The sequence below is a fragment of the Musa acuminata genome, chromosome BXJ2-11 (genome assembly GCF_036884655.1).
Source record: "Musa acuminata AAA Group cultivar baxijiao chromosome BXJ2-11, Cavendish_Baxijiao_AAA, whole genome shotgun sequence".
Lineage (NCBI taxonomy): Eukaryota > Viridiplantae > Streptophyta > Magnoliopsida > Zingiberales > Musaceae > Musa > Musa acuminata.
The window spans coordinates 31046366-31069507 of NC_088348.1; the positions used below are offsets into that span (position 1 = coordinate 31046366).

The 23142-nt window shown below is 38.2% G+C and overlaps 3 protein-coding genes and 2 long non-coding RNA genes across 5 annotated transcripts; 1 reads left to right on the plus strand and 4 right to left on the minus strand.

The window, feature by feature from the left end:
* Positions 1-675: 675 nt before the first annotated feature.
* On the minus strand, positions 676-1744 carry LOC135627460 (NAC domain-containing protein 6-like). The gene is made up of 3 exons (XM_065133567.1): positions 1553-1744; positions 1178-1464; positions 676-1075 (listed from the first exon to the last, which is right to left on the minus strand). The coding sequence occupies exons 1-3, from the start codon at positions 1737-1739 to the stop codon at positions 944-946; spliced, it is 606 nt and encodes a 201-aa protein (XP_064989639.1). The 5' UTR covers positions 1740-1744; the 3' UTR covers positions 676-943.
* A 3731-nt stretch (positions 1745-5475) lies between these two features.
* LOC103972144 (pyruvate dehydrogenase E1 component subunit alpha-3, chloroplastic) lies at positions 5476-8718 on the minus strand. The gene is made up of 3 exons (XM_009386360.3): positions 8331-8718; positions 7336-8125; positions 5476-6195 (listed from the first exon to the last, which is right to left on the minus strand). Exons 1-3 carry the CDS (start codon positions 8550-8552, stop codon positions 5918-5920), a joined length of 1290 nt encoding a protein of 429 aa, XP_009384635.2. The 5' UTR covers positions 8553-8718; the 3' UTR covers positions 5476-5917.
* Positions 8719-10785: 2067 nt separating this feature from the next.
* Positions 10786-13763, minus strand: LOC135626804 (large ribosomal subunit protein uL2-like). Its single transcript, XM_065132446.1, has 2 exons — positions 13236-13763; positions 10786-11281 (listed from the first exon to the last, which is right to left on the minus strand). Exons 1-2 carry the CDS (start codon positions 13673-13675, stop codon positions 10936-10938), a joined length of 786 nt encoding a protein of 261 aa, XP_064988518.1. The 5' UTR covers positions 13676-13763; the 3' UTR covers positions 10786-10935.
* A 160-nt stretch (positions 13764-13923) lies between these two features.
* On the plus strand, positions 13924-16234 carry LOC135626805 (uncharacterized). The gene is made up of 3 exons (XR_010492438.1): positions 13924-14063; positions 14142-14207; positions 15997-16234. It is a non-coding gene; the product is annotated as an uncharacterized LOC135626805 (long non-coding RNA).
* A 3617-nt stretch (positions 16235-19851) lies between these two features.
* LOC135627051 (uncharacterized) lies at positions 19852-22843 on the minus strand. The gene is made up of 3 exons (XR_010492522.1): positions 22289-22843; positions 20283-20683; positions 19852-20183 (listed from the first exon to the last, which is right to left on the minus strand). It is a non-coding gene; the product is annotated as an uncharacterized LOC135627051 (long non-coding RNA).
* Positions 22844-23142: the final 299 nt, after the last annotated feature.

Here is a 23142-nt window from a genome sequence, read left to right on the forward strand (position 1 = left end):
TCCTCGTTAATATTACACCTTTTAGTACCAAAGTGAATATGCATTGAACTTTGAGTATATCATTCCGTAAGAAAATACTATAAAAACTATCAGACAAAACAACTTTTCCAACACTATCAAATTTATATAATAAACGAAATGATGTGTATTTAAAATTAAAGAAATACCTAAGGTAAGAAAACAAAAATTAAGTTTCATGAGAAACTTGTACATAAAACATCATTTTCAATTTTAAAACAAAATCACTACTTAAAGTTAAAATGTATATTCCAATTGTCTCGAAATATGAGCCCATCTTATTTCCTGATAAAAGACTTTGTTCACTTCCCACTGACTTCCTTAAGTTTTGTACACCCTGCAAAGAGTTTACAATATGGATTGTTGATCCAGGGTCAATCCACCAGGTGTTAATATAACATTAACCATATTAGATTCATAACACACAAATGTGATTGGTTTACCTTTCTTTTCAAGTCATTGTTGTCAAGAATTTCAGCAACGGTTTCTTCTTGAACTTTGACACTTCTCGACTCAAAAATCTCGCTTCAGATGGTATAAGAAATCATTTAGACTTCAAAGAGATGTTGAGCCCAGAAACCAAAATCCTCATTTATATAGATGTTCTCCCATCAAACATTTATTATCACAAACTCATAACGTACAAGAATTTAATGATATTAAATATTTAATAATAATGATTATATTTAGAATAAAAATTAAAATATTTAAAACATAATAAATGAAGAAATTGATTATAATGAATGATGAACTTAACTAGAACAGTTATATTATTAAATAAAATATTTAATAAAAACGATTATAAACTTCTCTTGCTCAATAAAATGATAATTTATTTGTTTAGAGCCAACCAATGGAAGGAAATAGAAAGGGTGATTGTGCTTCATGAAGAACAACCAACAGCCTTGGAAGACTGAGTCTACTTCTAGGCCTGCGCCGAATCAACAGGGAGGAGCATCCCACGCTCTACTTGTGATTTCGATCTGTCTGAACATGCTTTATAATCGTGGTTGCTTGCTCTGTCTTCCATCAGAATGTATATCTCGCATGCAGATATCTATGGAAAGAGATTTCAGAGAAATCAAAGTTAGTGAAGTGCAAAGAATTCGCTAGAATTTCGAAGATTTTAACTATGAAGTAGCAATGGTATTGAACTAACCTGAGAATCATCTTTCGATCGATCAAGCTTGCGACTGAGTCTATACTCGTTCATCCTCCAACCTGTTCTTGCGGAACGACAATGCGCTTTTGTGCTGTAGAACACAAACGATCTCTTGTAACCAATGACACGATCATCATCATCATCATCTTGAACAGGGCGATCAGGTCTTTGGAGCTTCCAAAGGCCATGCGGTGTACTCCTGACATTGTCATAGCCATCCTCATCTGTCGTCGCCGTAGACACGAAGAAATACGCCCATCGACTGTGTCCGTCAGAGATATCAACTGCAAACATTGTGAAGAACAACACGCTTAGTTCACCTCTGAGATTCCCAAAAGAAACCATGTTAGATGAGAGCAGAAGCGTACGCACCGGGGAGCTGATCCGGATCATGGCGATAGATGTCCATCTCCTCGAACCCTCCATCATACGGGAGGGCTTGGCCTGACACCTTGTTGAGTAGGTAATACTTGAGAATCTCGATCCCGGTCGGCCGGAACCGAAACCCGGCCGGGAACTCGTACGAGGGCAACGGAGATTGAGGCTCGGACGAGGCCATGTGTGTGGCCGTCTTCTCTACGTATGAGAAGGGAGGGATGGCTTTTATAGAAACGCCACGCGGGTCCTCTCCCAGTCGTGTGGAACTTTACGCCAAGGTTGACGACTTGGGCTGTTGCAGAGGATATGGTAGTGTCGTGAAAGCAGCATGATTCTGGTAAGCCACCCATGGCGGCGAGCACCACGTGGACGTTGGCGGGGAGTTGCACGAAATCCCCTCCTTCCCGTGCGCCGTTCTTTTCTATGGAGACGCTCTCCGCATGAGATATGTGAAAGAGAACAACGTGATGCTGTCGATCGGATCGACTTCATTTGCGCGTGGAAAGAAGTTTAACCAATCATATCTCGGCACGTTGTTGTGCAGTCATAGTAAGCGAGGACCTCGATCGGTATTATAATAAAAAAAATATTATATCCATTTCGTAAAATATTTTTTTAACCCAACAGGAGAAAATATATCCAATCATAATTCAACACATGGCTGTGCAATTAATACAAGAGGTAAAACTAACCATTAGAATAATTTATATTTGAGGAATATTATATTTATACTATATAAATTATTTTTTTTAATTTAGTAAATAATTATTATTGATGTTAATTTCTATTCACATGTAACTCAACTTTTCACATCAATCCTAATTTAAGTTTAGAGAGGCTTAATCTAACATTTTATCTATCTTCGTATATATCGACTATTCGATCGGTACCGAGTCATCCTCTTAATAATCTCAGACATTATTGACATCAATCACATCACGGCTTACTGTTGTTCTCGACTTCTTTTATCGACCATAAACATCGTTGAGGAAAAAACTAGGAATTGGATTATTAAACATATTGATTAATTATCGCATTGATTTTGTTTAAAAATCAAAATAAACTGATTGATCCAATCAGTTTGTATATAATTCATATAAACCCATAAATAGAATAATACTTGTACGATTTTGTAATATAGTCAAGATTACTTAGTTCCTTTCAATTTAAATCTTTTTTTATCGTGTGTTAGGGTTAAAGGAAAGAAACGTCTTCCTATAGTCTGCTGCTTTTCCTTCGGTCACTTTGGGTTTTTATGATCATCATACGTGATGATATATCCTTATCATGATAACTATGAACAATTTATTTGGAAGTAATTATATATTATTTTTAAATATTGTCATATGTATTTTAATTTGATCTTATTTTATACGACTGATTTTTTTTTTTTGCTAAGGTTAAGTAACAAAAGTTTTTTATGTTTTGCTGATTTTTTATTAATTTTAATATTTTAAATTTTTTTGATAGTTTTATATATCAATTTGATTCTTAAGAAACTCCATTGCTTAATCTCTGAAAAGAAGAGAAGTATATGCCCCATACAAAAAAATATATAAACAAAATTATGTCTGAAACCTATGCCTTCTAAGCCACTGAATAACTATGCAATATATATGCCAGAGAATAACAAAAGTTCCTTCGACAAAATTACATTGTAGTGATCCGTAGGTTAACTGGCACATCAATTTTGTTTAGCCCAAGTCACTAGTCAAAATGCTTAAATTATAATTAATAATAGTATACTCATCAAATTCTTATAAATCACTCTTAATCTTATCCACATCCGATATGAGACTAATCGAGATATTATAATTTCTCTCACTTAAGAGCTTGACATTCTCAAACCTTGACATAATATACGTGAGGCCACCCTCAAATGCCTTCTCCGCCAGAGTAGTTTTCGTCGCCGCTACATTGCTGGCTAGTCGAAGCTCCTCACCATTTGTCGTCATTGGGGGAGGCAAAAAGATGAACGAACACCCAACAACAAATTATAGGATTGTCCGTCCGACACAATTTGTCATCACCAGTGGAGGCAAAAAGATAGAACACCCAACACCATTTGTCATCCAACCAAAGGTCCAAAGATCAATGTAACAGTGTTCACATTCCACGAGCCTTTACAAACATGCATCTAATTCATTAACATTTGCAAAATGGGCCACAAGTTAAAAGAGGAATATTTCCTAATCATAGATCATTCCAAACAAAAATAATATAATACAAGATATAGAATAATAGAAAGGCAATCATAAATGAAACTTATAATAATAACTAAGTCTCTCACGCCAAAACTCCGCTTTACGTCTTAAAAAGTAATGTCCCAACTAATCAAATAGTACTTTCTATTTTTTGATGATTCATCCAAAAAAAACCTAACAATCATAGTAGAATTCATTTTCATATTTTTTTAAAATAATATATAATCAAATATGTTTTATATTAATTTTATGATTCACACGATAGTAGCGACACATTGAAAACATACTATTTCTATAAGATTGAATTATCTTTGAAAATTTTTTTAGGTCTAACATGCATACCAACATATGCTGACTTCACTTTTGTCGCTAAAATTACTAGAAGCGCTCCATGTTATTTTATAATAATAATAATAATAATAATAATAATAATAATAATAATAATAATAATAATAATAATAATAATAATAATAAATAATATTATTAAAATATTTAAATTGATTAGTGTATTAGTGTACAAATAATAAGTTTTTAATTTGAAACGATATGTGAGCGTATGTTTATCCTTTTATGATCATTAATATTGATATTAATATTGATATTAATATTAATATTGTTTTGACAAGTCAAAGTGTGACTCGGTCTCGATGGTACCGACAGAAGACTCGTGGAGGTGAAGAATAGCGTGGATACGCCCAACAGGCTGGTCTTCGTTGGAGTTCCGCCGAAACGCGTGGTTGTTCGAGTCCACACGGCTCTTCCTTCCTTCTCCGAAAGGAGTTGGAATCCCGTATACCACTCGGAAGTGGGTTCTTCTACGTTACTGCACGGCACCGCCGCCCCGCTATCCTCCTATAAAAGCCCTCGGCCATCCTCTCCCTACCTCCAACACAACCGCTTACATCGACCAGAAAGTTCTCTGCCTCAAAGTGCTCCATGGCATCTCCAACAACGCAGTGGGTAAACTCGCTACTCGGCTCGAGAGGGAGCCTCTCCGCCGGCGACGGGAAGCCCCAAGGATGGCTGTCGGGCGCCTGGTTCGGGAACAAGAAAGACGAGGAGGCGGAGAACAAAGGCGCCGGCGGCAAGTCCAACCTGCAGCAGCAGAAGAGGAGGCTGCCCCGCTTTGCTGTGGAATTGGACGGGCTCAATTGCTTCGAGACGATTGTTCCTCAGTGACTTCCATAGTCGATTTCCGTTCCTCTACAGATTGTTTAATTGATTGAATTATTTATGCTCTGAGATATAGGCAGCAACTATTAATTGATTAGATTATTTATGCTATGAGATATAGTTAGCAACTATATAATCCTTTTCTTTCTTTCATTTGTTTTCTTATGAGAGAGAAAGAAGCTGTAAATTCTTCTCATACAACATATTGATATCGGCTTCAAATATAGGAGATTGAAGTATTCAGGTACTCCAAAGTTCAAAGTGTGTCAAATATCAGCTAATATTTATAGAAAAAAACACTTGTATATTATATAATTCAAAATATGATACAATTCAAAAGATCAATTAACTCTCCATGCATGAAAGATTGACAATGGAAAATGAAGGATCAATTAACTTCCTACAAGGAAAAACTACACCAGAGAGAAAAATATGTTTCAGTGATCATATGATATTAACAGCATTAACCACAACAGAATTCATTATAATTGGGAGTTGTAAGAATGTTAAGGTAAACAAAAATCACATATAACAGATGAAATTATGGCCCACAGTCTGATCCATTATATTTGGCAATATATATTTGACATCATGTTTTGTCAATTAATTTCTATACAGCATCAAGCAGTAACCATCAACCAAAAGCAAAATGTTCTCAAACATATGCTTCTACTTGTGTATTCAGTTTTGTTTCAGTTCCCTGAATGCTAAACCTATGCCAAAGATTCTACTCATGTATAAGGTTTTATCAGTTGATGGAGAAAACTGACTCAACCATAGACTTACATAGCAGAAGGTTCAGAAATAGGGAAGATGGAAATGCCATGACTGCTAAAAACAAGAAAATTAAACCATAAAATAAAAGAAAAAGAAAGACCAGGATATGGAGAAAAAGAACAGCTCACTGGGAGGAACACAAATTTTAATTGAACTAAGATATCCTGTATTATCGAAGATGTGGATAGTTTATTAACCCGTAAACTTAGACCTGAGCAGTGCCTTCCGTAAACTTAGGATCCTCGCACCTGTACTTCCCATCAGGCCCAATGCCAAACCCCTTGGGGTCTGCAAAAACATTTTCCAGCAGTTGGCTTCTTGGGGGATGTGGACTTGAATCTGCAAACTCTACAGCTTCTTCAATAATGTCATCTATCTTTTTCTCGATAGCCTTCAGCTCTGATTCACTTGCAAGGTTCTTTTCAAGAATATACTTCTTCAAACTCACGATAGGATCTCTTGCAGCATAATGTGATTTCTCATCTGCCAAAAATGAAAATAGCTTAGTAATCCTTAATGTAATATGGGTTTTGACAATGCATAAAGAAATCGGTTATAAGGATATATGACAATAGATTTCTGGATGTACATGTCAGAACTATGTTTATGTAAGTAAGTGAACATGAAAAATGCTTAGTAATCCTTCATGTAATATGGGTTTTGACATTGCTTAAAGAAATTATATTTCTGTAAGTTTGCACAGAACTTATTTTCATTTATTGATATGATGTTAAAAAACAAGATTGATCTTAACCCAATTAGGAAAGAGAAGATGTAAGCAATAAAATCCATGGATATTAAAACCATAATGTCATTAAAAATGCATGGAAGCATTGTAACTTATCAAAATAGTCGATCCTTCGATAACCTGAACCTGGTTGGCATGCATGATTCTTGTTCCTCAGAATATATAGTTGGGCATGGATAAAAGAAATGATTTACCAGGATATCCATAATATAATTAAACTTCTTATCAATGTTACTTACTGAAATTTAATGATGCAAATAGCTCTTTAACACCGTATAAAACATAAACATACAAAATGTTCCTTAAGATATTGTTCAGGGCTTATGGCCTAAAGTATCAAAAGAACAAGAAGCAAGAGAGTACACCAATCAAATATCATAAAGTCATCCTAAAATGCAAGCTACCGGAAATCTAAACGATTCATCTTAGAAAATTGAGCTACACTTGTCAAATAGATAGTCTCATAAATTTCAACAAGCCATTTACTCTAAGTACCACACTCTTTGTAATTAAATAGAAAAAATCTGCAATGACTCCTGCAAAGTCAATACGTATCTCGGCACTGTTGCTGCATGCGGCTATTTGCACTAATGGAATAGTATATGGTGCAAAAGTTTCAATTAAAATCCACAATTATTTTCTTAATTTTCAATTATGATATTGTCAAAACTTTTCCATCATCTTTTACCCAATTTTACTGAAATTCCATCTGTTCATGCAATTAGGATTCTTCTACAGCATCTCACGATAACAAGATTACTGTGTGAACTAAACTATGCAGATCATCCAAAAGAGTCAACTAACAAGAACAAAATAGAAAAAAAGGTACTAATCAAATAGTGCATGGCAGAAAAGGCAGTATATTTCAATCTCACCAGCCTGCCGGAGCTCATCAGGATCAGCAAGTGAGTGCCCCCTAAAACGGTAAGTCTCACACTCAACCAGTGTGGGTCCTTCTCCATTCCTCGCTCTTGCGATCGCTTCCATCGCCACCTCCCGAACCTTCAATACATCCATCCCATCAACGTGCACCCCGGGCATGCCGAATGCTGGTCCCTTCTTCCAGATCTCAGGGTCGGAAGTCGCTCTAAGGTGCGACATCCCAATTGCCCATAGATTATTCTCCACAACAAACACGATGGGCAGCTTCCAGAGCTCAGCCATGTTGAGGCACTCAAAGAATTGACCATTATTGCAGGTCCCGTCACCGAAGAAGGCGACGGTGACATCAAGGCCGTCGGGCTTAGCCTCCTTGAGGACCTCGTGGCGGTACTTGGACGAGAACGCGGCACCAGTGGCCACTGGGATACCTTCACCTATGAAAGCAAAGCCACCAAGAAGATTATGGGGTTCAGAGAACATGTGCATGGAGCCGCCCTGGCCACGACAGCAGCCGGTAGCCTTGCCGAAGAGCTCAGCCATGACGGCACGAGCGGGGACACCCTTGCTGATGGCATGGACGTGATCTCGATATGTGCTAACGACGCTATCCCGGGTTTCAAGGAGTTTAATGAAACCGGTGGAGACAGCTTCTTGGCCGTTGTATAGGTGGACGAAACCAAACATCTTGCCACGGTAGTACATTTGCGCGCACATGTCCTCAAAGACGCGCCCCAAGACCATGTCCTCGTACAGCTCCAACGCCTCATCTCGGCTTATTACCGCCTGCAGTCGAGATCAAACAGCATCAGATCCATATATAACCCTCAAAAAGATGAAATTTTGCCACCCGTGTGGGCACAAAGATCCCACCTTGAGAGTCGGATAGCGAGAAAAAAGATGGGATTTTGAGAGCCTTTTCTGCCACAGGATCCAATTTTTCCGGAGTACCTTTCATCAACAGATTTTAGGGGAGCGGGATGGAACGTACCAGGGAGGGGGAGGAATTAGAGCCAAGGGGCTTCTGGCTGCTGAGGACGTCAGAGGAGACGGCAAGGGGAGGGCGGCCGAGGCGAGGCGACCTGAGGGGCGAGCTGTGGATGCCAGGTGCGGCAGCCGGCGAGCAGAGGAAGGGGGAGGAGGGCTTCTCGCCGGTAGATCGAGCGGCGACGACAGCGGGAAATGGGATCCTGACGGCGGAGAAGGCCGACATTTCTCTTCGCCTCAAAAGCTACACCTGCGATGAGATCTTGAGAGCGAGAGATGTGGAAGGGCGGGGGAAGGGGGGACGAGATATGAGAGGGAGGCGAAAGGCGACGGGCGGAGAGACCGATGCAGGATCGCGTGGGAAATGTCGCGTTGAATTAATGATTTGGAATGGCTATAGATGGCCCAATCTGCTTGTGACTTAGGCCTTCTCAGTTGTAATAATAATAATAATATTATTATTATTATTATTATTATTTTAAAAAATATATAGTAAAATTTTTATGTAAAATTTTTATAAATAATTATTTTATCCGTCAAATTTATTATCGTTCTACATCGTCCTGATGTCGGATCCATAACTTGTTACCCTCACATGAGAAAGAAGGGGGCGCAAAGACCACTGTCACTTCTGTAAACTCCACTGGTCCTACCCCTATGTGCCTCACCTGTAGCTCTTAGAAGGGGCACAATGATTGTCGTCTTCACAAACCTTGTTCTTGTATGTCTCATTCTCAGCTCTGGCATAAGCAAGGAGGAGACATGATGGTTGTTATTATCTCCATAGATTTTATTAACCCCTATCAGATCCCTCATCGGTCTCGTGGTGTGCGAGAGCTATAAGTGATAGATCGATAAGGTGATGGTGCAGATCGAAGCCGACAATCCAAAGAAAGACAATAATAAAATGATTTTTTCACATAAGCAAAAAAAAATTTGACCATAAATTTCCAAAAATAGAGGTATTTTTTAAACAAATTCACCCATAACGACAACAATAATATTATATTATTTTTAAAATTTGTTCAACGACGTATTATCTTCTGTACAAAATAATTAACATATGATTTTTGTTTTGTTACTTATGCTTATGCCTTTATGATTAATATATGTCAGCTGATCATTACTTGACCATTAGTTATAATTATAATTGAGATTAATATCATTTTTATTATTTATATATTTCGATTTAAACAAAAAATAACGGTTAACCAGAATAAATAATTGATTTTTAAGTAAGTATTTATAATAATGTTTTATTATTAGAGAATTCTTATATACCAATAAGTTATGACAATGATCTCTTAGGCCCTAAGAAGTTTCAAACGTGAACCTCAAATATTAGGAGGTGGCACATTAATAGCTAGCTATTAAGTCGATAGGTCACCACCTGTTTGGGTCACCAATGACATTAAATTTCGTCTCCTTGGATGAGCTTCATTAGTAATATGTAACGCAAGCTTCTAAATGGATGCTAATAGGAAGAATATATATATATATATATATATATATATATGTTATATTGAAACCTTTAAAGCTGATACAATATTTTCAAACTCTATACAGATCATTAAGCTCTTTATTTGGGGCTTTGCCCAATATAGTCCCTAAATTCTACTTAATTTGTACGTTCAACCTAATAAGAATCAAATTAATGCTATTTTAGATGACGTTAAGTAAATTACATGGATGTTAAGTACACATTTCACATTAAAAAGTTTTTACTTATGGCCTTTTATCCAATGATTCCCTTAATTGATTTTCACATGCGAATATATTCTCCTCCATTGATCATCCCTCGGTGTTAGCTCACCCTTCCACACCCTCCACCTTTCTCATCTTTTCCTCTCTACTCGTCCCTCCTTATCATCTCTTTTCTCCCTCGACTTACATTTTTCGATATCTTTCTCTTTAGAAGTCATATAATCTTACGAAATGCTGATGATGTAAAAAAAAAAACCACAAGTAAAACCTAGTTAGGAAGGAGGCTCCACCACCAAAAATAAAAAAACAATTATTTTAGAGAAAATGTCCACAAAAATTCTCATTTTTATGATTTTACATAAAGTTTTAAATAAAAATTACTTCTTTAATATATTAAAATTATTTTAGTATATATAAGGGAAAAAAAATCAAACAAATGTCACTGATACTAAAATTATGAAAATTAAGTTATTTTCTGGTTTTGTTTCACCAAACGAATTCTTCTCGAACTAAATCGGGGTAGAACGGATCCGACTCCGATCGAGTCGGCACACCACTCTCTTCCACCATTGTGTCTCGTTTCCATCAGCCGTCGCCCGATTCGCATCAGTTTGGTCCATCTTCACCACTATTCAAAGATCACTTGGGTGATGCATGGACTCCACAGGTGGCCAAAATAGTAGACATGAGCCAAAGCAGGCAGCTAATAAACGCCATTAACATGCTCGGGCATCAACAGTGGCATTTCAACAAGATGAAATCCAGATCAAGATGGTCAATTGAAATCTAACTCCAAAACCATAACGGGTCCAACATAAGATGACTCAAGTCACCATAGTTCTCTTAGATGATAAATAAAACTTACGGAAAACCAAAACACCAGATGCCTATTTCTCACTAGCAATTTAAGAGGTCTTCTCTGCCTTGGCAGCGGTCGCGGCAGCCTGTCCCCTGAGACGACCGGTCCTCCTTGCGGCGATGAGACCAACCTTCTGTCCGGGAGGAGCATCACGGCGAACGGTGGAGGCATGTCCGATGTGCTGGTGATTTCCTCCTCCGTGGGGATGCTCCACAGGGTTCATAGCCACACCACGAACCTTCGGCCAGCAGTTCCGTTTCACTCTGAACTTGTGGTAGGCATTGCCTGCCTTGAGTAGGGGTTTCTCGGTTCGGCCACCACCAGCGACCTGGCCAATCATTGCACGGCAGTTGCTTGGGACGATCTTCTTGGCTCCTGATGGGAGCTTGATCCTGCAACCAAAGATCCAACACCAACAATCTCAGATCCACAGCCTATGTGAACTCATGGATGACAAAGAGTACCTAGGCTGAATAACGACATAAGAATTCCAATCTCAGCTCTCAGCCCTATAGCAATTTGTTGTATTGATTGTACTGATCAGTTCACGTGTATTTTGGCCAGAGAAAGAACTGATCTTAGAAAAGAACTATATTCTTCTGAGTTACATTAGTAAATGAATCGACTTGTATGGGACAACATCAATGTCCAAAAAATTTCAATCCAATGTTACAAAATAGACATAGACCAAGTATTTATCTTAAAACTATATTGTTTTTCTTGGATGTGTAAAAGAATGATCGAATTGCAAAAGATAAAAAGTATCTTTAGTTGGACTGTTAAAAGAAAAAGAGTCAATTTTCTCTGTGCTTCAGAAGTTGCAAGTTAATAAGCCACACTTGAAAATGCTGTACTTCGGGACTAACATGTGGAACAAAACTAGTGTCATTCAATAGAAGACAAACTACCTATCTTTCTGATTTCTTTTTGAAGCTCATCTACCTATCAAAAAGTGCAAGTGTTCAGTGTATGACAATAAGATTTACTTTTTTTAAAAAATAAAACTTAAATTTGCACAATTAAAATGCAATAATAATTGAAATATCAGATCGTCCCAGTGTCAAACATTTTTTTTCGTCTCTTGGAACTTTATGATAACATCCAACACTCAAAAGCTAACAATATTTCCATCAACGACAATAAATGCATGAATCAAGTAGTTTCTGCAACTTGTAGAAATTGACACAAAGCTAAAAGGTGAAAAGTTAACTAATCTCTAAACCAATATCAAAACAAAATATCCTTTAAAATGTGGATTATCATCATCCCCATGGGCAGAGCTCATGCACAAGTTGTTGAGGTAATAATATTTACTCTTTGGTAAAAGGCCCTAAATTCTCATTTTTCCTCTGATAAATTTTCTTTATTACATTTCTTTCTTTCTATATATCTTGGTCCTAAGATTTCTTTGATAAATTTTCTTTATTACATTTCTTTCACTCTACACATCTTGGTCCTAACTTATACCCACACCTCACTCCTTCACTCCAATGTTAGAGCACACTTACAGTCTACAACTTTATTAAAGCAATTTATGGATGAGATTTGGCACTGAACACTGTCCCAGCAGCGTTGCTGGAGAAGTATTTCGTATCATACTAAGTCTGATTTTTCAACCCCGGGGACCGGCTTGGAGCAATCAAGATCAAAAAGAACCTTTGGAACTTCCCGCTCTTCAAAGCCCACTACTTACTCATACAGGTCCACCACCACTACTCATACTGGCACCCTACCCTCTCGATACAAGTAGAGAAGCATTGACATGATTGTTACAGTAAAGAAGACCAATTACATTGTCATCAAAGCCATGCAACAAATAAAGATGACTATACCAAAAATCTGATTATCTTTGTTCCTATACAAAAATATGCAGAAAATAAAAATGAAAGACCATGTAAAAGATATTAACTGAAAGACTATCTATCAAAAAGATAGATTTGTCAAGTCGAAAGCTAACATGACCAGTTCTTTCTCTTCACTTCATACATATCTTAATTGATATCAGAAGGCAATAATTCAACAGAGCAGATAAAATATCCAAAATTTTCTATAAAAATAAACACCTGAAAAGATCTACTCATCCAACTTCAGAACCCAAAATCCAATTCCTATATAGTCCAAGTAGCAATGTGCAGAAAGCCACCAATTGGTATTTCACGCTGAACCTTTAGATAAATAAGCGACAAGCGTGCAAACACTATGGAATCGATCTTGATCTCTTGACTCGTCAGATATCAACAGAAACAAGTATAGATCATCATCAAATTGAAAAAAAAGGATTCTTTTTCCGGGACTTCAGAGCCGAATGATACTTTAAAAAAGGACAATAGGAAGCAATAAGTGGACCTGCTGGTGCCGTTATCGGGGTTGTGGCTGATGACAATGGCGTAATCGCCGGAGGCGCGGGCGAGGACGCCGCGGTCGCCAACGTGGTGCTCCACGTTGCAGACGACGGCACCCTCGGGAATGGAGCGGAGGGGGAGGACGTTGCCGACCATGAGGGAGGCCTTACGGCCGCAGTAGACGAACTGGCCGGTGTACATCCCCTCGGCGGCGATGAAGAGCTCCTTCTGGAGCTTGTACCGGAAGGGGTGGCGGAAGGTGACGCGGGCGAGGGGGGCGCCACGACCAGGGTCGTGCAGGATCTCGGTGACCACCCCCTTGAGGTAGCCATTGCGCTCCCCGAAGTCGAGGCTCCGGAAACGGGCCGGCCCCTTGCGGTGGTGAGTGTGGGAGCGGAACACTGACCCCGCTCCCTTCCTCTGGGCACGGATCACGCGTCCCATCTCGGCAGCGGCTGCGGCAGCAAAGAGGTGGCGCTGGGATTAGGGTTCGTCAGCGTAGGAGCCATTTATATTGGCGAGATCGGGACGGCGGGTTGTGCGGTTCTGATGATGCCGATGATGCTCTGTCCACCGTTAGATTTAGGGCCTCAATTGTTTTAATGGATCCGGACCCATTTATTTGGGCTACATCCGATAGTGATCAATGTTTTGCTGTCGCAGTCGCAGTCGCAGTCGTAGTCGCTGAAGAGCTTCCGACCGATTCGTTGTCGCTAGGAGCATTTGGGCAACCCAAACCCTAAGCCTTCATCTCTCTCGCTCGAATCTGGTAATCCTTTCGGTTCTCATGGCGCTGCCCGGCCCATACTCAGGCGTCAGCACGCTTGCCTTCGTAGGTTTCTTTTTCCGTGTTTTACTGTTTTTTCTCTCTCTCTTACTATTTTCTCTGATCGTTTCTTTGAATTGGTAGGTGGCTCGCGCGTCGGCTGTCACCTTCGGCCTCGTCTACGGCAGCGTCAAGCTCTCCTACCTCCAGGTCCTTTCCCCTTTCCTCAGATCTTTTCCTGATGTTGTGTACTTACATCCTACTCTATTGTCGTGATTACATTAGGTGGTGATCGTCGATTGTTTGTGGTACCAGATCCTTGTGTTTCCATTAATTTCGTTGTTTCATATGGCTGATCTGATCATGTTATCTCTCAAGTTAGTCTACATGATTATGGGAATGGTGCATCTAAGGAAATGTTCTTGCCTTCATTTCGCAGTAGGAATTGTTGTTACAAGAATTTTGATTTATCTTGAATTTACTTTTCTTTGAGCGTTTTGCAAATGTAGGTCCTCATAAAGGGGCGTTTAAGCATGATATTTTTGACGTAAAGATGGCTTGCGTAGCTCACTAGGCTGGTCATTTGCTTACGTTAGTAGGAGTTAGGTAATTTCTCTTGAGGCTGCTATTTATCATGTCATAGTCTGAGTTCTATTAGAATTAAATTAAAGAAAATTATGAATTTTCATAGGTAATTGAATTTTTTGAAGAATATTTGAAGTGTCATCTGCTGATGGAGACTACAAAAATGTTGATGTGATTGGAATAAGTGGCAATGACCAATGTTTATGTCTAACATGATCATCTTAGATGCCCAATGCTGTGAGTTTTGAGATATTATATGACTTGATTGATTGAAGCAGGCACTTGTAGTTGCCTATGGACATTTATTTTCTGATCAACATATCACATTCTCTATCAATACTAACTAGGCCTTTTTTTTCTTCCATCTGAGTTCATAGTAAGTCTCTTTTCTTAGGTCTTATCTTCTGGTGTTGGACCTTTGGGCGCCATGCAAGCTGCACCTAGTAGTGCTTATATGTCCCCTAGCAGCATGTTCTTAGGTCTTTTCCATCTGAGTTCATAGTAGTGCTTATATGTCCCCTAGCAGCATGTTCCTTGCTGTAGTTTATTTTAGAATTACCAAAATCATATAATAAACCTTTTGGACTTGTCAAGTAGTGATGGTTTCATTCCTGACATTTGGGCTTCCATAGTCTGAAGTAGATTTTAATTTTTAATCGAAAGTTATGAATTGCACTCTGTAAAGAGCTTGCAATGATGTAACCTCCAATAATGTTAATTCTTTGTGGGAGGCAAAATTAGAACTACTCTGTTGCTTCGTGGGAGGCAATGGTGTAAAGATGCTTTAGCTATATGATGAATACTTCTTATTCCAGTGAAACTGAACACACCTTGGTATTGAGGCAAAGAATATTCTTTTACTAATCTTGACCCCTTAGAGTTATAATTTTGGCAGTTTCAACGTGTCTTTGTTATGTTTCAATCATATCTGGTCAAGTTTAGTGGTTTGATTTTAGTAAAAGTTTTCATTTGAAAGATATTCTAATAAAAGGTCTACAAGAGCATGGCCAGTTTTGGTTGTTCCAGTCTACATATCAACAGTTTTGCTTGTAATTATATACTGGGCCCGAATCTGAAATGTGTAGGAATGTTTTGAAATAAGATCAACTAATCCTGGAGCTTCTTTTATTCAGTCATGCTGACCAAGAACAATAATTTGAGTTCTTGGCTCGTTTAATTGATTTCAGTGCATCTAATGTATTTTGGATATAGGGTTTAAATTAATTGCTTGGTAATTATGATCATGATAGGTGCCTTTGATTTTCTTTCCTCCTTTTGTTATATAGACTTCATTACTGGATGTTCTCAATGAGTAAGTTGGTTGGCTTGCTGGGAGATGTGATAAAATGTAACAAACTTTGGATCTTTAGTGCCGAATGTTCATATCTACTAATGTATTTCAATTTCTCTGTAGGCAAAAGCAAAGCGGCACAAGAAAGCAGAGGCAAAAGGTCACCACTAATAAGAAGGATGTGACCTGCTATGCTCCCATTCATATTCTGAATCTCAATTGTTGCAAACTTTTTGTTAGTATATTTCTCCCCTACATGTTGGTTCATGGTTTTCTTGTGCATGAGATCACAGTGTGCCCAAAAAAGGTGGTTTCTTTAGCATATTTTTTTTACTTCAATAATTGATTTTTAATTGTGATAGTCTGGATCATCCTTTATTTTACATTAAATCTGCATATATAATCTCTCTGTCACCAAAGGCTGGTGCTTCGACTTCATACATGTGTTGGATTACTCGCACTGTTGGTTGAGCACTCTGCTTCCATTATCAATATAATATTGAATTTTTTAGGGATAGAAGAGAGGACAACTCTTTCTTGTTTTCTTCTTCGCCACCTCTGCATAAGGATAAAAGAGAGGATATCTCTACTCTGTCCTCTTCTTCCTCACCTCTGGCAAGGGTCCATTGTTGTCATTGCATCTCTCATTTTTAACATCAGTAGAAGGAGATGATAAGAGAGGCTTTGTCCTCTTTTTCCATCTGAACATGGAGAAGGCCTGCAGCCCTCTCTGCTCTCCATCCTTAGTACTATCGAATTACAGTGCTCTCCATCGTTAGTTTGGAACGAAACATGCAAGGATGAAATTAATATAAACAGAAAAGTGTGTAGAGACTAGAGACTGAGTTAAATATACGGTTAAAGTACATGGATCATTAGAACTATTTCTCCTGCTAGTATCTGGCATTAGCTGAACCATAAAAACCAAAGCTGGAATTGGTTCTTGTCTCATCAGTGTAAACATTTGTCTGTCATACATTTATGACCATCTTAACTTGCTGGACATATAGTAACGTTCATTTCTGTTGTCTGTTTGCGGCAATTTGCTTCCAACCACATTACTATGTTTGTCTAGAATGAAGAGGGAGCACTAAGACGGCATTGCAGTTGAGGCATGATGTTTTTTTGAAGGGGATTGACTAATATTCTGTATCTGGTTGAATTATCATTTACTTTGCAAGAGTGTTTTATCCAGAAAGTATTTGGATGATGAGTTGATGATTAAGTTCCGTAACAAAGAAGAGCCTCCTCCATGAAGTTTATTAAACCGTGTGAAATGTAGTTGGTCTCTTATCTTGAGGTTTCAAGAATGTGTGTTTTGCCATAAGTTTAGGGAACAATAGTGCTAATTGGTTAGCATGTTTTGCTGGCCACTTGAGTTAGCTCTTTTTTTTTGCTTCAAGGAGCATGGTATAGTTTTTGCTAGATCTATTCAGTAATAATAGATTGCTTTCCTTTTTTTTAAAATAAGGGAGAGTTTTACAAGTTGAGAGGGGAAATGTTTATCTCGATGGTTTTATCAACACAAGGAAATCAGGACTGCAATCGATAATCAATCCTCATATATATCAGTTTAAGATAAATATGAAGAGATTTTTTCCTAATAATCAAATCAGGCATTGGTTACTTTCAATGAAGAGATTTTATTTTGTTACTAATTTGAGAATCGAAGGGTTTGTATCAAAAATCAAATTGACATCGATTTTCTTGCAAGTCAATACTAGATTGGATATTCAAGATTTTGGTCACACTTGTCAAACCAAGTCGGATTGATTTAGTTATCACCAATATCTTGATTACATGAGTCAAATTTATGAAATTAACCATGCTACAATTGTATAATATATAACTTCAAAATAAAGTGATGGTCGTTTCTTGGGTTAATTATAGATTATCTTTTGTAGTTAGTTATGTTTAGCATCTTGATCCATATACTTTAAAAAGTTACATTGGGATTTTTATACTTACGAACGTGAAACATTAAATCTCATTTCTCCTCACGTCATCGATTCTATTGTAGTTAGTTATGTTTAGCATATTGATCCATATACTTTAAAAAGTTACTTTATGATCCTTATACTTACGAAAGTGAAATATTAAACCTCGTTTCTCCTCACATTATTGATTCTATTGATGGAGGATATTGCACATGCTATCACGTGCAAGAAATGATGCTAAATAAGGGATAAAAGGATAATTTTGTAGTTGTTATTCTCATCGTCCAATGATAATAACTTTATATAAGAGTACCTTCTGTGAAGGCTTCTTTACCTTGCTCTGTCTCTCTTCCCTTTCACGCCTTTCCTCGACTCTCTCCAACATCGAGGTTGCCTTCATCGTGCACTATCATCTCCTGGCCCTCTTAAAGAAGGGAGACCTTGACAGCTTCGATTTTTGGTGTCGAGATCGACGTCACCATCACCAATCCCCGCCTTCGTCGCTGTTATGTCGCTCTGAGGGCATGGAAGAAGGCATTGTACTCTGACCCCCACAACTTCATCGGCAATTGGGTCAACCTTGATGTGTGTGGTTATCATGACATCTTCTGTGTTGCGGTGCCTGATGACCCCTTGATCAACATTGTCATCAACGTCAACCTTAATGATGTCGATATCGTTGGGTACCTCCCTGTGGAGCTCGGCCTCTTGACCGACATCACCCTCCTCCACATTAACTTCAATCGCTTCCGTGGTATCATCCCTCAAAACATCTCCCGTCTCAAACTCCACGGGCTTGACGCTAGCAACAATCGTTTCGTCGGCTTGATCTTGGATGTTGCCCTTCGGTTGCCATCGCTTAAGTACCTCGACCTTCGGTTTAATGACTTCAAGGGAGCATTGTCGTCGACGATCTTCGATAAGTAGCTCGACACCATATTCTTGAACGACAACTATTTCAGCTCTTAGATGCATGACAACTTCGGTAATATTCATGTAGCTAAGAATATTCAATAATTGTGCAAAGGAATATTCAATAATTGTGCAAAGGAGCATTCCTTATTGAATATTCAATAATTGGAGTAATTATTGAATATTCGGTAATATTCCTTTGCACAATTATTGAATATTCCTTTGCACAATTATTGAATATTATTGAATATCTCCAAAGCCTCTGTCGTCGTCATTGCCATAAGATCTATGACTACGTTCCAAGCAGCATCAGTGAGATGGCAGCCATCCTCAACGAGCTTATTCTGTATGTGACAACGAGAATAGCGATATTGAAATTACCTTTTAATCTTTTTTTAGCGTTAGTTTCTATACGTGACAGCGTGTGCGGTATCTTCCGTTGGTAGAGTCGACGATATGAGGAGAAACATGGTTAAATATTTCACTTGCATAAGTATAGAAATCCAACCATTTAAGGTGTAAGGATCGGGATGCTAAATATAGTTAACTACAGGGGATAATATGTAATTAGTCCTCCCTTTTTCGTATACAAACATAGACACTACTAGTTAGGAGAAAATCGAAAGATCGTGCTCTTCAATTGTTGTCTCTTTGGTATCTGGGTGTTTCATTTAGCAAAGTGAGGGTGGATTTTTACTGCCTATATTTTACAAAGATTAGTTGCAGAGAGATACATTGATGGCTTCCACTATAGAATTCGGTTGATAGATAATAAAAAATATCATGGTTTTCTATCTTGAATATACAACCAGAGTGCATTACAAGAGGTTTCTGCATGAATTCATGTTACAAACAGTTCTATTATGTTAAAAGTTGCTTCAGGCTTCTCATGCAGGATTCAAACTCTAAAGTAATGACGATGTAGTTATCTCAGAAAGAAACATAATCTTGTTTGCTCGTACGATTAAACACTTGAGATGTTTCTCATAAGCTTTGTAGTTCTCAAGTTATATTTGGGAGATGGCATGGTACAAACAACTTGTGAGAAACATGAATATTATATTTTTTTTCTACCGAGAACATACAAATTCTTTAGAACTTTTTCGTTGAAGATACAACACAAAGCATACACTTAGAAGTTACAGGATTTCATTTGTTGATAGACACACATATTTTGTTTTCATATCTTCTTCCCATATGTGCTCAGTTTGTGCATTCCACACATCATCCAACACTAATCTAAATCTAGTGTCGATAGTCATCATCTTCACTTTCATGTTATAAATCAGCTTTAAGATAATAACTTTTCCAATACCTCCTATGCCAACTTGAACAAGATCGGAGCATCCTTCTGTTCTTGTACTTGCATAAGACCCTAAGATCATGAAGCTCTCATCATTCTGGTCTCTTCTGCTCGACATTCAGGCTTGTTAAACGTTGGAGCTGTTGTTCAAGACCTTCCTGCAACAGTAACATAAAGCATTCTTTTCCCTGCTTGAGTTCTATCAACCATATAGAAATAAAGGACCATAAACTAAGCATAAGAGGGCAAATGAGTACCTTTTTGCAATGTTGCTGCGACTATTCTCTTTCATTCTTCTTCACATCCAATGTTGGGTTTGGTTGGTGATGATTTATAGCCGTGTCTTCCTTCTTAATATCCAGAACGCTGTGGGCATCAGAATTGTCTGGGCGATGTCGACTCGGCCTTTATTTTCTCCAAATCTCTGGAACACTATGGGTAGCGGAATTGTTTGATAAGTTTAATGGCGTTAACGCGTGGCCTCTGTGCAATGTGACTCAGCCTGCACTACGGGCAAAGAAACGACCAAAGAGAGAGAGAGGATAGATTCTCTTCCTGGTGCCGGGACAAAGCAAAATACAAGCTTAAGCTCGTGACGCGTTGCTTCAGGAAGACGCTCAAGTAGATTCTTCCTTCAGCATGAAGAAACAAGGATTCCCTTTCAATGACAACTCAAAATAAGAACGAGTGAGTTCCTCTAAAAAAACCTCTAATCTACTATCTATGAATAAGAACGAGTGACCTACTCTAAAAGTAAAAGGAACAGAAGAAAGTTATAAAAGTAATACTGAAAAAAAAGCCGACACTACATATTTTTAGGATGAATTTTCTAAAAAAATCCTCTTTAGACTTTTTAAGAAATGTTTCATTTTTCTGAAAAAAAGTTTATTGTTGACAACCCCTTTTGCCATTGCTAATTTCCTTGCTATTGACGGTCTCCCTGAAAAATAATAAAATATAATTTTATTATTTTTCATCTTTCGATTATTAATCTTATTCTTTTATTTTCATAATCCCTTAATGTCACTCATCACTTGTCGCCCTCTTGACACAGTTGGCCACTCACGATTAGAGAAAAACGATAAGAGAATTTATGTCTGTTTGTGTCTAATTACATATGTTTGTGTCTTATGACATCGCTCGCGATTAGGAGAAGAAGAAGAAAGGAAAAAGAGAAAGATGATGAGAGCATTTACGTCTATATGATATTATTAGGCATCGCCCATGATTAAAAGAGGAAGAATGAAAAAAAAAAGGGAGAGATGAGGGTATTTACATCCACTAGTAGAGGGGTATCTTGGAAATATTATAAGGTCTTAAAATGAGATTGTAAGTAGCAAAAAGAGATGATCAATAGAATTCTCCTTTTCAAAGGAGATTATGATGCCTTGATGTCTACTAACGTTGCTTGCCATTAGGAGGAGGAGAAGAATAAGAAGAGGAATAAGGGAAAGATGAGGAGGCCATTAATGTCTATTAATAGAGGGGTATCTTCAAAATATTAAAAGGTCTTAAACTGAGATCGTAAATAGCAAAATTGGGTTACCAATAGAATTTCCCTTTTCAAAAGAGATTTCCGTTTGCAACTCCTTTTTACTATTGACAATCTTATTTTAAAAAAAATTAATATTCTCAAAATATGTTTTTTTGTAAATGGACGTAAATACTTCACCTCCTTATTCTTCTTTCTCCTTTTGCTCTTTCTTCTCCCTAAGACAGCATCGAGGGGGTGGTGAGCGAGGTCCAAAATAGGTTATTTACATCTAATCTCCTGTTCAGATTGAAGTGTTTTATTGAGAGGAAATCATACTATTTACTAGAACTGTTTTAGTTGGTTGTAATGGAGTCTTATGTTGCTATTCTACAAAGTAAGCCAACTCATGATATCTGTCTCCGGCAAAAGGTTATATGCATCAGATTTGTAGAGAAGCAAACTTAGTTGCAAGGCATATTATCCGTCTTGATATTGCATTCCCTCAATTATTCTATTTTTTCCTCCATCCTGTCTACTGTCCCCTCATAATTCCTCTACAAAAGTTTGCTGCTGTTCTAACACCACATTGCTAAAGCAGAGGAGTTGCTAAAGAAGGGTAATTGCTTCTGAATTAGGTAATTAATTGAAACATATGACTTGATGCAAGTCATTCGTTGAGCGAGGTAAGCATGCCACAAGGACAAGCACCAAATGCAATAATCGTCGACAAAGTAGATCTGAACCACAGCAATCAAATGAAAACTTAATGCGATAGAATGAATCACTTACCAAGTGCCCAGCCCCCGAATTCTTCTGCATAGCTTTGAGATCATCTTGGAAATCCGAGAACGCCATCCGCTCGGCATCACAAGCACACAAGCAAAACAACAAATGACTTGTCAGCATGTCATTTGTTGAGCGTGGTATTCATACCACAAGGACAAGCACCAAATGCAATAATCACACAAATTAGACCTAGACCACGGCAATCAAATGAAACTTAATGCGATAGAATGAATCACTTCCTCGTCACTTACCGAGAGCGCAGGCCCCAAATTCTTCGGCAGAGCTTTTAGATCGCCTTGACGCCATCACAGATTTGTCCGCTCTGCGTCACGAACACACAAGCAAAACGACAAATAACTTGTCAGCGTGAACCGAGAAACCAGGATTGGCACACAGATGCTACAGCCCACGGAGAGCCTCGTCTCGGCGGCGATCGCGACGGCGGTCATCAACCAAGAAAAGGAGAAAGCGCGAACGCATATGTGAACGATCCGACGGGGGAGGAGGGAAGGGACCAGAGAGCCACTGTTCTCGAGAGAGGGATCGAGATCGAGAGAGAGAGAGAGGAACAGGGCGTATTTATGCTAGCCGGAGGCGGTTTTATTTGGGCCAGCTTGAGTTGGGCCGATTTGGGCTGCGTAGGACCGGCTTGGGTCCAATCTAACTTTTGATTGGCTAGGAAATATTATGTGCAACCGTCTTGACAAGAGCATCCACTTTTGATTGCTTCCTCCACAACTCATTCCAAACTCTCTTCACATTCATCTAATTAATTAATTAGTATTTTATAGTTGATTTCTTTTTTCTGAGAACAAAAGAAGGGGAAAAGAAAAATCTTTGATCCTCCCACCAAATTT